The 16501-nt window shown below is 42.9% G+C and overlaps 1 protein-coding gene across 14 annotated transcripts in view; it reads left to right on the top strand.

Annotated features, from left to right (window-relative positions):
* The window catches only part of CLIP1 (CAP-Gly domain containing linker protein 1), a 543241-nt gene that overhangs the window by 182468 nt on the left and 344272 nt on the right, over positions 1 to 16501 (top strand). For all 14 annotated transcript variants that reach the window (XM_069214950.1, XM_069214948.1, XM_069214943.1 and 11 more), the window contains exon 7: positions 9287 to 9390. In XM_069214950.1, coding sequence (XP_069071051.1) covers positions 9287 to 9390 — 104 coding nt within the window. The remainder of the gene's footprint in view (positions 1 to 9286; positions 9391 to 16501) is intronic.

Below are 16501 nucleotides of genomic sequence, written 5' to 3'. Positions count from 1 at the left end.
AACATGGATTTAGCCCAAAATGTTAATCTAAATTGATGTTTGTGTTGGCATATGATTGCAAATGCAGTCAACTGTCTTGTGAGACCTTTCTGAGCATTAGAAGTGTGTACACACTTATGTCTACTTATCCAGATCCATCAATTCCCTCAGAATAGTAATATGTAATCTATCAAGGCTACTGCCGAAACGAGTTGGGAGTTTACCGTCTGCAGTATTAAATTTGACTTCAATGCATCCACGAGTGTCCGGGCTTCTTTGTGATTGAGAAGGTGTGACGTTTTATATATATATATATATATATATATATATATATATATATATATATATATATATATATATAATTCCAGCAAAACCTTGCTGATTACGGACATCACAATGATAGATGGAGCAAATAGTCCATCAGTTGACAGCATGGCTCCTAGAATGTATATATTTAGATAAACCATCAAAAAATATTTCACACATGCTTTGACTAAAAGTATTATACCAAGAAGTGGAAAAGTGTTTGTTCCATAGGTCTGTACCCTTTAATACCAAGACCCTGTTATCCTGTGCAACATTTTCCGCACTTGGACCAAATCCTAGCTAGAGTAGCCTTCTTTGAGATTACACCTGCAGCAGTTTTCTGTACTTTGAAGTCAATCTTCTAAATCATATTTTTTCTAAAAGTATGATGGAATCACAAAGATTGCTCAGGTCATCCTCTCCTATTTCTCAAGGTGGCCTTGCTTAAGTATTAGATACAGTTCGTTGAAAGCTAATGAAGCATCCCTTGAACTTTATGCATAAGACAATAGAAAGTGCGCATTCTGAAAGGCTGCATTCATTTTGTCTCTTGCATTTGCCAGGTGTGTAAATGAGTTGTAAGCATTAACAACAATGGTCATATATGAATCATATTACAATTATATCCCAAATTCCCCTTCGTTATTCCAAACCAACAAAACAATCTTTGTCTACTTTCTTTGAAGAGCCTGTTTCGTTGGTGTAGAAATCCTTATATAACTTAGACCCTAGCAGGGTATAATGATATTGTCTCAAACTAATGCCTCAATATGCACCTTTGCTTCCAGTTTTCTGTACCCTGTTTGGCAGTGGCAGCAATGGGACCTCCAAATATGTGGCAAATTAACAAGCATGTTTCAAGTCCTATACCTAAACCGCACTTCTTATGCCGGATGGGCGTTTTTGTCACTCTCATATAGTATGGCTTGTGAAGGTGTTGGAGACAGTGTCGTATGTATGTATGTATATACGCATATATCAGTACAGGTGTAAGACATCGTAGGTTATGATGATCTCACTACACTGTGTTACTAATAATCAGTGGTTTAATATGAGAATCTGTTTTTTTTATGTCTGTGTGTATTTACGTTACAAAGTCTAATGAAGACTTAACCACATAAATTTCTTTAGATGGATTACAGTTTTTGAATATTTAATAACGTTGGTTTCATTTGACGAAATTGCACAAAACTTTATTATAGATTGATTTATTTTTAAATCACGTTGACTCAATTTTAATGTGTACAGAGAAAGGTATCTTGCAGCCCCAACAAAATACTCTGATTTTCATGAAACTTGGATGTGATGCACCTACCAGTTCCATCTTGCAGCCCATTTTGGTGATCTGAATTATATGACACGCAACACCGTAAGTGCTGCACTAAGTTATGATTTTGGAGTAACTCTACAAGGTGTGCCTTCCCATCCACCCAGGGGTGCCAGGTGTGAACTTGGTTCAAAGCACCAGCGATGAACGTGAAAGACAGGTTATTGTAAGCCCGCAAAACACTCTTCAGTATGTAATTGAGAACTAGGCTTTGCTTTTGGGTTACTAACAATCCCATAAAGGAATCAGGGGCACCGTGGTAACAGTCACAAACCTTTTTTTGTTATTTACAGAATCGCATACTCACTGTACTAAGAACAATGAACACTTTTACTAAAAAGTATTTGTTACAAAATAAATGTTTCTCAGTACATCTAAAACTACACAAATATATACTCGCAGCAAAGAAGACACATTATGAATAACAAGAATAAAATAAACATTTCTAGCATGTTTTAAAACGTCATCTTAAATCGAACATGTTAATACCTATTTCTATACACTAAACTAAGCAAACATGTAACGCAGAGCAACTTAGCTTCTTAGGGAGAAGAGATACACTGAAAACCTTGTTGACAGCCAATGCTGTCTTTATCTTCGGAAGTGTGAAGACGGTGTTCCCTGGGAAGGGCAAACGCGTGGTGTGGTAGCAGTCAGTCTTCTTTCAGGACTCAGCTGTATCAGCCTCAGGCAAAATGTAGCATCTGCGAAGTGTGCTGGCAGTAGGTGAGACAGTCTGAAGCTGAATGTCTGGCAATAATCTGGGTGAAGAACCTCTCCTGACTAGTGGTCAAGTGGATTCCTTATATACTAAATCTTATAAAAAATTGGAATATCTGACATAAGTTTAGGAATGTCTGACATAGATTATTTGTATCAAGGTGTGCGTTGCAGATGTTTCCTTATGAAATATAACATAAAAGGAAGTCAATTCAAACTATGTTATTTTGGTTATATGTTCTTATTCAACTCTCTCCCCTTTTGTCTTCAGGCCATGAAGGATGAGGGCTCTGTCAAACGCAGCCTTAATACCTGGCAGTTTGGTCTGTCATATCACTCATTTTCCCAGGTTTTTAACCAGGAGGTCAATTAGCCTTAGCGCTGGGACACTTGCTGAGTAACCATGCACTCGGTAAAAACCTTGGTTGATTGATAAGCCCTTGACATTTGACCCAGACAAATGTCGCATTGAGTATGGTATCTGTGTCATCAATCTAATGACTTGACACTTTCACAGTTTTAGAAAGACAAGGTCAGACGGCATCTGAGTTTAATGGCATACATGACAATGATTCTGCGTCATCTGGAAAGATGGTGACTTACATTGTTTGAGAGCGTGACGATGTCGACCTCCATTAGCCAAGGTGGAGTTGGGGCCTGCATAAAGTGGAAGCAGACCTTGAAGACTTTACATCAATGGCAGGACCAATGCACTGTTGGTAAATAGGTTTAACAAACCTAATGGATGATTGTTCTCCAAAGCTCTGACACCTACCCACTAAAGCTACATGTCTTTTGAAGATCACCAACTACAAGATGCATTTAGCAAAAAGCTTTCAACAATGCATGTCTCGGATGCAGACAATCATTTTTTTTGTCTGTTTTCCTGGGATTATAATTCTTCTCTATGGAATTCTATCTGATGTATATAAAAAGTAGAAGATCTGCGCACAAGTGTGAGATCCCTGAACACACTGTAATAAAATGTTTTCTAGAAAAACATTTCGAATTAGACAAACATTTCTGTTTTTTCGAATGTATCCACACAGCCAAATTGGAACATAAACACGCATTTGGCAGAAAGCACCACTGCACATTGTATTGTTAAAAAAATGATGCATTATACTTAACCAAATAGAGCTGTAAAAATGTGACCCTGACACTCAATGATTCCAGAAGGCTGCACTATCCCATCATGCCCAGCAGGAAAGACAGGCGTTTGTTTTTACGCCCTTTGATGCTGATCCCTTACGCTTTCTGCCATTTTTGCATTCTCTACCTTTTTGTTTCCTTTTCTATCTAGAAACCGAACAGTTTAGCTGGGTTTTTTTCTTTGACATTTGCTCACACTCCTGACTTTTGACCATCAGGTCTACACTTTTACTCAAGTGTCCAGACTGTGATGATAAAGTGTGTAAGAAAGACAACCATGATGTATGTGTGCTCTGTCTCCCTGGCCTGCATTCCATCAGGAACAGTAACATTTGTAAAATGATGTTATGGGCTCTTATGGAATAAAAAGTGAGTTTGTCTCAGAGCTAAAAGAGGCGAAATTGGAAAGATTTCTTCAGCACCATAGACATTCACCTGAGGTGAGACGGGCAGTTGCCCCCATTTCTACTGCATGTAGCAATACTTATTCCTCTTCAGGAGATGGGTATGCAGAATCTTGAGGTCACCAGCACTCCTGTTCGTTGTCGATGTCAAGGCAGTGAAAGTAGACAGGCTCTACAGAACATTGGGTAGCATTGAATTGTTTCCTTGCTTCAGCGTTCAGAGGTTCTGAATATTCTGGGTTGATATTAAGAGATAAATTGATGTTGGAAGGCTCGCCGTTTCCTAGAGTTTCACTATCTTTGATGCAATTTGGAAAATAAAGTGCCTCCTGATTGTTCAGAACCCATGAGTAAGGTGGTTAATATGGAATCTGTAGAAGAAGCCTATTCTAAAGAACCTCCTGTAACAGCTATGTCACCTTTAGGCCCTTAGCCTCGCCAGATACCTGCCTAGTTTTTAAACCTAGAGACAGTAATTTATCCATATGCGACTGAGAAACTTCCTCTTCAGCTGCCTTTTGCAATGCAATATTCAATTAAGACAACAGAGCGAAATTACTTCTAGTTTCAGTGAGCTCTCCAGGCCATCTCTTCTGCCAGTGCCACTGGAATCTGCTATGCCAAGAGTCCTGCATATTGCCGACCTCATCTGTTTTTATGAGCTTTCAAGTAGAGTGGCACAGAAGTTCAGTATTCAAACCGCACCAACTGGGGTCAAATTTCAGTTATATTTAAAACTATTGAAGTCACAGGTTCGGCCATTAGTTGGTTTGCTTCCTGGATTTTGGAGCTTATGATGGAAAGGTGTGTCACTTCTTTCTCAGTTTATCCGTTAAAAAGACGACTAGAGAAGAGGATCTGACCAATGGATTCTGGTCCAAAGAGAAAATCATTTGGTAGACTCTTTGATGTTTGCAGCTTTCTCCTGAAAAAAATCTCCCTTTTGCTGCCCCCACCATTTAGCACCACAGTTTGTGGAAGTATTTCCAGCTGCAAAACGTTCTTAACGATTTTTGTGGGTGCTAGATATTGTATGCAATAGTACAAATCAAGCTTTCCTTTTCTTCTCCACATAGCCCACCGAAAGTAAACAAAAAAAAAATGCTTTACTGGATTCAATAAACACAATGATTATTAGAGAAAGCTGCTGTAGAGCTGGTTCCAAAACTTTAATGGAACAAACGTGTTGTTTATTTCTGGTACTTTCTGAGCACAAAGAAACGTCCCAAACAAGAATTTTCCCTATTCTAGACCTCAAGATGGCAAACATATAGGCCAAACTGTAAAAAATGTGAATGTTATCACTTCATCAAATTTTCCTTCTTCGCCAGCAAGGAGATTGATTATGGGCCTTTTGAATTTTGCATTTTTTCTTGCACCAATCTCCACCCAGCTCTTTAGTTTCTTCAAAGCTGGGGCTTCATATTACAGTTACAAGGTATTGTCTTTTGGACTAAAATCAACTCGGAGAGCCCTTACAGACAGACTTAGCAGTGGTATCTGCTTTTCTACACAGAAAAGCTGTCTTCAATTATTCCTGTCTGGACAGTTGGTTGCAAGGAAGAGTCACCTCAAATTCTTCTTTGTGGGCTCCAGCTGACAGTAGAACTCCATCACAAACTAGGTCTTCACATTGCCTTCAAGGAGTAAAATCTCGAGCTAACAACCAATTCTTGGGGACGGCTCTAGATACAAAATTATAAGTGTCTTTTTTGCAAGAGAGTTTTTTCTTTACAATAGAAATGCCTTCAACTACATCTTACACAATCGCAGTGTCTTCTCTCTTGGGCTCTGTGACCTTTTCTGTAAAAGGGAAGTAAGACTACCCCATGCGACCTCTACAGGAATGTCCCAAGGATCAATTGTACTAGAAGTCAGGAAATTTGACACCAAGCCACTACGTTCTTTCCTGGGCCTTGCAGTCCCTCAAGTGGTGGTTAGAAAAATGGCTTACTGATAGAAGTTTTGTTTTGGTCTTTAATTCTATCAGAGTGTGGTTATGGATGTGTGCCTCAAAGGCTAAAGGATTTACATCAGAGTTCTTACAACTCAAGGTGTGTGGCTCTGGTAGAGAAATCTTACCATATAAACATGTTGGTGATAATAGCAGTATTGAAGTAGTTCCTAGCAGCGATCAGGTCAGTTCCCATACTACGGCAGATAAAATTAATGTTTTACTGTCTGTTCTAGAAGGGTGGGATGAAATCTGTAGTACTCTCTCAGGAAGTTGAGGCCACTTGGCATTGGATGTTGGTTAGGGGCATTTGTCTCAAGGCAATTAATCTACCAGCTACACAGAAAGAGTCACCATTTGTTAGAACAATTTGGGTCTTGAATGACAACATGTTAGACATCTTCTGGGACTACGGAATCTTGTAGATAGATCTTTTTCCATTTACACTTCCTGATCTCTCTAACCCCATTCTCCATAAAATGCCATTTCAGTGACTTGGTTGAAAGGATTTCTGTATGCCTTTCTGTAGGAAAGTGCCTCTTTTTGATATGGTTACCCCCACTTTTTGCCTGGTATCTGATGTGATTTCGACTGAGTGTATTGGGTTCCCAATAACCAGGTTTCCAATGCCAGATCTCTTTCCCAAAACTGCACAGTTATTTCTTCAATTGGCAAAACATTTAGCACCCTCTGTAAGTCCCTAGTAAATGGTACCCATGGTACCTAGGGCCTGGGGTACTAAAGAGGGGCCTTAAGGACTGCAGTACACATTTTGTCACCCTAAGAGACACATAAGCAAGCACATGACAGGCTGTGTGTCTGGTGCAAACAAAAGTGAAAACACAACATGGCACACAGGCAGCCTGTGTGCCTTGTCCCTTAACACTGCATGCAATATATGTAAGGCACCCCTCTAGTAGGCCTTACAGCCCTAAGGCAGAGTGCATTGTATTATATGTGAAGGCATATCTGCAGGAGCAGATATGTCCGTGTTATGTCTTTGTCAATTCTCAGTATAGTAAGTGACCAGGCAAGCCATTTTAAACGCATGTGCTGGACACTGGTCAATACGAGTTCCCCGGCTACATGATGGCTTCACTGAAGATAGGGATGTTTGATATCAAACATCTCGTATTGGTGAACCCACACTGATGCCAGTGTTGGATTGACCAATACATGCACCCAGAAGGGCACCTTAGAGGTGTCCTCTGAAACATGGTGTGCTCACTGACGAGTTTCTGCCGGCCTGCCACCCAAGACACCATTCTGGACCCCTAGGGTGGGAGCCTTCTGCTTTCAGGAGGCTAAGACCAAAAGCCTGCCTGGGATGACCTGCTGATTAGCCTTCCTAACTTGGCAAGCCTCAAAGACTTGCCGCCTTTGAAATGCAAATCTGGCTCCCCTCACAACAGAGGAAGTCACCCCCACTCTCCAGAGCCTATTTGGCACCTGGACAGGTGGGAAAATTATCTAGACAGGTAGGCATGCCACATCCAGGATAGTACCACCCCCAAGGTGGGCTCCTGCAAGGTGGAAATGTTTTTTCAGAGGTAGCCATCTTTGAGTTGGCATACCTAAAATTTCTAGGATAGGGTTATCCCATTTCCCACAGGAAGTGGTCATATAGTGGGCATAGTGACCCCAAGGGCCCATTGGCTACTTCCCTACACACATCCCTAATGCTCTTAAAATGAGTATTTAAGGGCACTCCTGGCACCAGAGATGCAGATCCTTGCTGTCCTGAAGAAGAAGGACACTCCAGAAACTGAAAAGGCAAGAGCTAATGATCCGTGACTGACTTAGTGCCATCCCTGCCTGCCTGTGGATTTCAACAATTGGAAGAAAGACGCCTCATCCTCCAGCTGCTGAAACTTCCAAAAGGCCGGGAACACTGCCAGCCTTAACCCCAGCACAAGGAACTCCTGTGGAGTAGCGTCCACCAGGCTCGTAAGACTTGAGCCCATTTGTTGGTACACCCGGACTGGTTCCCCAGTCCATACCGACGGTCCGTTCTGTGGGCCCCCTCCACAGCGACCACCACTGGGTCCGGACACCCGACAGTCCAAGGATCCTCTGCATCCAGACGCCTCGGACCGTGGAGAAGAGGACCACTGGAGTCCCTACGTCCCGAGCATTGCAAGACCTGAGCCCATTATGTCTCACCCAAACTGGGTGCCTAGTCCTAGCCTGCAGCCTCTTTCCGCAGTGACCGATCTCCATAGGAAGGCACTGGGCACCCGGCTCTGTTTAGCACTCTGCACCTGGTCGCTCCGTGCCACAGAGGTTGTACTGTTGGTGCTGCCTTGTACCTTGCCCACTACTCACCTTAACCCCAGAAGATTGGTCTTGTAAGTCACTGTTTTCTACCAGTTTGCAGAATGTGTCTTTCTTCCTATGGATAACATTGCAGAACTCAGAAATTGCACTGTGTCCACTTATCAAAAGTGAAAAGAATTCTTATTCAAAAACGTATTTACCTGAACGATTTTTCTTTGATGTCTAAACGTATATAAAGATACTTGCTATTTTTATAAATTCGTATGTATCTCTGTTTTGAGTCATGTGTCTTATTTATTGACTTTTGTGTGTACTTGTAGATGTGTTGCACTCCTCTGTATTAAGCCTAAGGCTGCTCGACCACACTACCCTTAAATAGAGCACTTTGGGATTGCATAGCAAGCCCTGTACACTAACTGCGGAACCCCTGGACCTCTTACACATTGTTCTCCTACTGCATGAAGGGCCAGTTCCTACATTTTCCACTAGGTAGTCTCACTTTAATGTTGACTGCCAATTTCAAACATAACAGCTCCAAGATGATTTTGATCCAGATTGTCACTGACAACATTTTCCCAGCCTGTTATGGATGTGTGTTCTGAAGAATATTGCCTTTTATTTCGTTCTGTTGCTATGCATTGTTATATGTTTGGCCCAAGAAGGCTCTTCAGCATCAGAGTAGGATGCCAAACAATTAGACAAGGGTGGCAGTAATCTCTTTAGATTTTCTTGACCCATCTCTGCCACCCTCTTGACAATAAGATAGCTGGTGTAGATTCTTATGTGTCTTAATGCCAGTATATAATGTATATCAGATTCCAGTGGGTCTTTGCCAAAGGTAATAACGGTATGAGCATACATTACTACTTATATTTGTCTTTACTATTTAAGAGCTTATTGGTCTCTCTTATAGGAAGCTAGTGAATTCACAGGTGTGGCCATATATATTTTCTGTCTTTGGGGTAGGTATGAATACTGGCTAAATACTGTGTTCTTTGAATTTGCCAAGCCTGTTTTTATACCACTGCTAATGTGTGCTTCTGCTGAATATATTTTTGTAGTCAACATGATGAAACATTTCTAGACGTTTTTACTTTCTGTATAATACTTTAAATCGAGTGTCACTTCTTAAATCTTTATAACAAATCTATTCTCCAACTTGATTAGTATGTCATTGAAATGGAAGCAAAGATGGATCAGCTGCGATCAATGGTAGAAGCTGCTGATAGAGAAAAGGTGGAGCTGCTCAACCAACTAGAAGAGGAAAAAAGGTGACTAAGTTTACAATGTGGCCTTTAGGAAGACTGAACCTATTGTGTTGCATGCTTTTACACTGTGCAGTTAATCAAGCATCCACAGATAACTTTGTTTTGCCATAATATTCTTGTCATAATGAATATTTCTCACTTTATTATTTTCTTTGTTGTAGTGCTTCATATGTATAAGCTATCCCCAGCCTTCCTTCTCCTTTTGACATAATTTAAACCCAGTCCTGGATATACTCAGAGCATGAAATAACTTTACTCTACTCCGCATATCCTGTGCCTGTGCCCTTGACTATGGACTTCATCTCTCCCTTTCCTTATATCCCCCCTTCCCATGGGGAGGGCAATATGTGTTCCATTTTTAAATGTCCTATTTAAGCGCAACATTGTGGATTCTCAGCACAATGCGGCTGTTGAACCAGTCATTTTTCTTCCAGCAAAGAGGGACTGTATATGGTGAACGGCACAAAGTCCATGCCATGAAGGTTAATGTGTGGGTTTACTGTAACTACCCTTTTGAGGAGAACAGTGCAAGAGGTGTGGGCAAGCACCTTCAAGTGACCATGTTCTCTAGTTGGTGCTTTTGTTGTTGAAAGCTACATTTAAGTTCCTAAATTCAGACATCCAACCATCTACATGTCGCTATCTAAGGGAGAACACAGACAAGGGCGTCACCTGTTCAGATCTGGATGGATTTAGCACCAGAATACTTCCTCCAGGTGAATTAGCCTTATCATGTACTTAGGAAACAACAGATTTCACACCATTCCAACGCTCTCACCGAGGCCATGTGAACACATTCATCTCTTTTGCAAATCTGAAGCCCCTAACCTCATCCAAAGAGTAGAACTTTCACCCCTCCCAAAATTAAACACACTCAATTGATGCTTATTGGTGCACACTCTGCAGTCCTACTCCGTACAGTGCTGACATCACAAACACAAGATCGATGCACCCTTCATCGCTGAAACACGGCTCACACCTTCATCCAATGACATCCTGGACAACATCCTTGATGCTTATTGCATCCAACACATAGATCATGCTTTCAAAACAGGGAGGGATCTTACAGTCATCCACAGGACACCCTGGCCCTGTACTCTTATCAAATACTGCACCAGAGCCTTTTGAGATCCTCTCCTGATACTTCTTTTTCAAGTCTCTCATCTGATCTGCCTACCACCTGGACCAAGTAAGACCTTTCTACAAGAAATCTGATACCTCATCACCTTTGTCTCCATCCAACACACCCATCCCACATACTTCAGAGACCTCAACTTTACCAGCAACTCCAACATGAAATACATGAAGAAAGCCTACCCACTTATCAATACTTAGAGAATAAAAACAACTCGTTGTTAACCCAGTTCTCTCCAAAGACAACATACTAGACCTTACCCTATTACTGTCTTCAAATATGTACTCTCAGGTATCTGTAGACTTGGTCTGGACCTACAACTTCGACATCCCCTTCGCCATCTCATTCACTACACCCATCATCAACGACGGTCGAAAAGAGGAATAATAACCATCCGCTACCTCAATGACATTGTTCTGGAAAAAAGCACAGAAGAAGGGAATAAACTGACAGAACACTTCCAGCCTGCCACATATGTCAGTACTCTTTCTGATGGATACAACTACCTGTGGATTCCTCACCCAATGAATACTCCCATGGCGCCAGCATTCGACGGAAATCTTCTTCCTAGCTGCTGCACGTCGACGAGGACGTCACATTTGCCCACGCGACGCCGTCTGACGTCATATAGGCAATAAGAAGTCCTCGCCGACATGCCGACGTCAGTTTCCTTTTTTCCGTGCCATTCGAAACGGTTATCTTCGAGGGAGCTACTGTTGCCTTTCGGTTACAGTGTATTTTTTCTGCTGCGTGTCTTTTTCTCTGAGGTTACTATGTCTCAGAGGAAGTCTGGTTTCAAGCCCTGTCGGGAGTGTGGGGGCAAGATGTCAGTTACTGACCCACATTCGGACTGCTTGTGGTGCTTAAGTTCAGACCACGACGTCGCCACGTGTGATTCATGTCAACACATGAATCCAAAAGCCCTGAAGGAGAGAGAAGCCAAACGCTTTGTGGCGAAGTCAAAAAGAAAGGAGAAGAAACATCATAGGAAATCCTCCTCGCCGAAGTCGCACCGACGTCATCAAGACTCCCGGCGCCGTCGGGACTCACGGCGCCATTCGAGCAAGGAGAGGTCTTGATCGAGATCGCCATCGGCTCGGCGTCGGAAGACTTGGGAGGTCAGTCCCACAGTCACTCCTCATCCATCGACGCCGTTGCCCTCTCCGGCTTCGCCGACTTCGCCTGGGCAGACGTCTTCAGTGATTGAGATGCCACAGCCTCAGGTGTTCTCTCCGACGTCGCAGACGTCGAGGCCGGCGTCGGGGTCGCCTTCGATCCAGGCACTCCAGTATCCGGCTTTTCAGGCTCCTGGAGCCGATAATACCGCATTTTTAAATGCAATGTTTACCATCTTCCAGCAGATGGCTCCAGGCAGTGCTCCGACTGGTCCTTCGGGGCCGTTGGCTTTCAGCTTGGGTGCTCCGGCGCCGATACGGCCAGCACCCTTAATGCCCTTTCTCCCCTTGGGGAATGTGGGCTCGGTGTCGGCTCCGGTGGCTCCAGAGGTTTCGGCTCCATCGGCTTTGGGGTTTTGGCCAGTGACCCCGGCGGGACCATCTGAGACTCCGAGGGGCACTTCTCTTCGTCTGGCGCCTGGCTCGGCGTCGAAGATTCCTGTGGCGCCTGACATGGCGTCGGATGGATCCGGTGATCGGCGTCGTTCCTCGACTTCTGCAGACGCCATGTCGACGCCGCGTATTGAAGAGAGGTTACATTCGAGGAGACGTGCTCTCCACCTCTTGGAGGAACAGGAATATCAACGAGTCCTGGAGGAAGGGGAAATTGAAGATTCTAGCGAGGGTCTTCATGGACTGGATACAGCTAGTGGCCTTGATACTTCCCCTGAGTGGGACTTGCCATCTCCAGGGGAGTATACTGAGGAGGCGGCCACTTTTCATGCTGTAATAAGGAAGGCGGCTAATTTCCTCGAGCTGCCTTTGCCGGTGGCTGAGGCGAAACAGAACTTACTAACTGAGGTCTTACATCCGGCCTCTACATCGGCAGAGCCTCTTTTGCCATTTAACGAGGCTCTGCTTGAACCGGTATTGGAGGTCTGGAAGAAGCCGGTATCTTCCTCGGCTGTTAATAGGTCTGTGGCCAGGAGGTATCGGGCTGCACCATCTGACCCTGGCTTTCTTTCCAGACACCCTACGCCGGAGAGTTTGGTGGTCCAGGCTTCCTGTTCTGCTAGATCTGCGCCTGGATCTTTTCCAACAGTGCCGGGGGACAGAGACTCCAAAAAGTTGGACTCACAGTCTAAGAAACACGTGGACCTCCTTCAATCCAGTCTCGCACATGGATCTTTCCAAGATCCTGAACACTCTTGTGGCAGATTCCTATGAAGCTGACACCCTTCCTTTTTCCATCATCAAATCATTCCACTGTCAGTACCCCCTGAAGCCAAAGAAAATTCCCAGACACAAGACCGGTCAGACTCTTCCCCGCTAAAGAAACCATCCCTGGGCACAGCTGACCACACCAACATCTGGTCTATCACCCACCTTCCATTCTTTGGGAAAATCATCAAAAAAGGCGGTCAGGACATCATTAATGGGTACAGAACTACCAATCTGACTCAAGACCACGAGGTAGTTCTGAGACAGCCACACTTCAATTAGTTGCTGATGCCCGCCACAACATCCTCAGCTTTCTTTCCTGTAACCAGTGGAGGTCTTTGCCCAAAGGCCTGCATATTCCGCAAACATAGCTCTTTCTTTTCTTGATTGTTAAAACAACCCATATTTACATAGGTACATCCTCCTGCATCAAGAGGGGTATATACTTTAGATCATGGGTACTCAAAAACATTTTCCCAGGGGCCAAAAAGTTTGGTCTGTGATGTGACCGAGGGCTGCTTCAATGCCAGCGGAATGGCGGTCAGGCGAGGGGGTTGGGAGGACTGTACGGTTAAGTATTGGTAGGTGATGCGAAGGGTATACATCTAGTGGCTGAATTGAGCAATATGAAACTAGAAAACCTGGGATTAATCTTAGCTTCCCCACTTATCCAAATTTGTGAACCTTTCGGAATTGCTTAATTTTAGGTTCAGGGTGTGCACCGTACAAATCTGCTTCTGTGTTTGATTTAATAAACTATAATGTCATTCATCTATAATAGGAACCCAGGCCACTCAAAAAGTGCACATAACATCTGACTTGCTTGTTTAATTCACTATTGGCGTATTTGTCAGGGTAGAAGTGAAAATTAATGTTTCTAAATTCTTGTTAGAAAACTATCACATTTAAATTAATACTTCTCATTACACTGATACAATAAATTATACTTAGGTGAAATGGACTGCGTGTTGACTTAATACACTTTTTGAATTTTGATGTGACTGTTATATTTGTACACTTTTGCTGCAAGATGTCTTTAAAAATGAACTTTGTTCTAAATTGAATCTCAGGTCTCCCTGGTTACTTTCTTTCCTTAACACCAGTTAACCTTGAAATAAAAAATTGCCTCTTTATTTACGATCGAGTGAAGAGCAACCCTGTACTCCTGTTGTCCAGGGGGGCCACATGTAAAGGTCAAGTGGGCCACATGCGGCTCCCAGGCCGTACTTTGAGTCTCCATGCTTTAGATGATGATGTGGAGTGCAGACTCCATGATGATTCAGACGTATGTGCAGGTGAATGGGATGATTGTGGCACCAACAACTCCACATACCCCACCATTGGCAGATTTGCTACTTGACCACATAAACAAATTCGATTCTTTGATCAAGAGTGTTTCAACACTTTTCACACTGCCTTCTGTGTCTATCTTTATGATTTTCATGAACCTTAAAAGTAAGCCAGTTCTATATTCAATCATATATGACAGGAGGGACATAACATCAGCCACAGTTGCATCCATTGTACCACACATGTACGAAAAAATGCAACTGCAGGATACTACTTTCTGCCTTACAGACCACTCCAAAGCAGACTCAGTAGTGAACCGGCAGCACAGAGGTGCTTGAGAAACTAAACATCACCATATATACCACTTCTGATTGGAAGGCCACTGATTGGACAGCTATTGCAAGCTTATGTCTCCAGTGGGTGCTGTTTTCTTCATGGCAGCATATTTGTTGGCCATCCTGAGTTTCTATCACAGGCAAAAGTGGTGTAACTGTGTCCAATATCTATCTAACAAGGTGCTATCGCACATTGCAGCAACCACAACAAGATCACTGGTATCTTTGTAGATGAGATGACAGACACATTTTTGATGAGCAAGAGAAAGAAGCCAAATATCCTACAGGCAGTATATCAGTCATATAGATATCATCCTTAAACTTTCAAGGGGCACTTTTCTTTCAACAGCCTTACTATCCACAACAGTAGCAATATTGAGCTCTCTCAGGAGCTGCCTACTGCAAGCTTCAGTCAAGAAGACGAGGTGAAGCACAATTGAATTCCCATGAATCAGGACTAAGCCACTGACTCCTTTGGACACCAGTCAATACATTTGTCCCAATGAACGGAGTTCACATTGGAGGTAGAATTTCCTTCTTTCCTCAGTTGTGACCAGAAATCAGTGGGCCGTGAAATCAGTGGGCCCTGGACTTGTTAACAATTGGTCATGCCCTTGAAATGACCTAACATCTTTTGATTACACCGCCACCCAGAAACAAATATCTGTACCTTCACATGCTGAAGATCAATATTGAACGAATGTAAGGAAAGGAACAATAGAGGTCCTAATCATCTTGACACACCGAAATGTGGGATTTAACTCCGGGTTATGCCAGATTAGAAAGAAAAAGCCTGGAGATTGAAAACTGTTATTGGATCTTTGGAACTCATCATTTGTTTGAGAAAACTATTCCAGATTGTAACAAACGTTACACAGCTCTTGATGAAAGGAGAGTATATAACATCACAGCAGCTGCAGGGCGTACGCTTTCATATTCCAAAATACACTAACATTGAAAAATCCACTAATTTAAGTTGACTGGTTTTCATTACCAATATTAAGTACTTCAACTTATCCTAAAATCCACTCCAAGAGCCTTTATATAATGTTTAGTCTCCTCCTCCGCCATACCCCCCTGCAGTTTTTCTGTGAAGACAAGGCTAACATGTCCCCTTATTTAGATGAATGGCTGATGAAATAGCATTCTGCAACCAGTCCATTTTGGCATGTATAAAACCATTCCAAGACTTGGCTATTATTCTCAGTACATAAAAATCCACCCTACACCACCTTACCGCAATACTGGGTACAATGACAGCAAAAGCTTATCCTTCTCAGGAACACCTCATGCTCCTGTCAACACTACCGACCAAGATCCAGACATTACTTACAGTCAAAGTGTGCCTCTTCAGATGACTGCTAAGGATGCTGTTAGTAACATCCCCTTTGATCCCATTTTACTGCCTATTGAGATCCCTTTTGAAATAGGCAGTGAGCTGGCAATGGGTCCCAGATGGGGGTTCCTTCAACAGCCCAATCAAGATAATGCTGAAAGTAAGAGGGAACTGAATAGTGCACCTCAAAGTTCAGTAGTGCTGCAATACATCTGTAGCTCTTTTAGTTTGTGGACAGGAAAGGAAACTGTTTAGAGCATGGATGTGTCTTGGAAGATTAGGAACACACGTATTGGAGCACATTATCCAAAGTACATTGTCTCCAAAGGAAGCCATATTCTGTATCCACATTGAGGAGAGTTACGGCTACAGACAAGGCTGGCCATCCTTCCTGTTGAGTTTTGAGGGAACAAGCACACTCCTTCCAATAGGCAGCACTACCTCCATGCTTTATGTAAACAAGCACCAATGATTGAGAGAGCATGCCCTGTCAACAGAGGCCTAATTACTACAGAAATGGGCAATATGAAACCAGATATTGTTAGACATGGAACATGTGCCAGGGTACCACAACAAATAGGTTGAGAATCTCAGTCTAATGATGACTGTGTGTCATGAATGGGCACCCATTAGAAGGGTACTGGAAAGTATGTCAAGATACTTTAGAAATCTGAGCTAGACC

The sequence above is a fragment of the Pleurodeles waltl genome, chromosome 11 (assembly GCF_031143425.1).
Source record: "Pleurodeles waltl isolate 20211129_DDA chromosome 11, aPleWal1.hap1.20221129, whole genome shotgun sequence".
In the NCBI taxonomy this organism is placed as follows: Eukaryota; Metazoa; Chordata; class Amphibia; order Caudata; family Salamandridae; genus Pleurodeles; species Pleurodeles waltl.
Note: the sequence above shows the minus strand (reverse complement) of the source record. Positions and strands in the feature narration are given on the sequence as shown.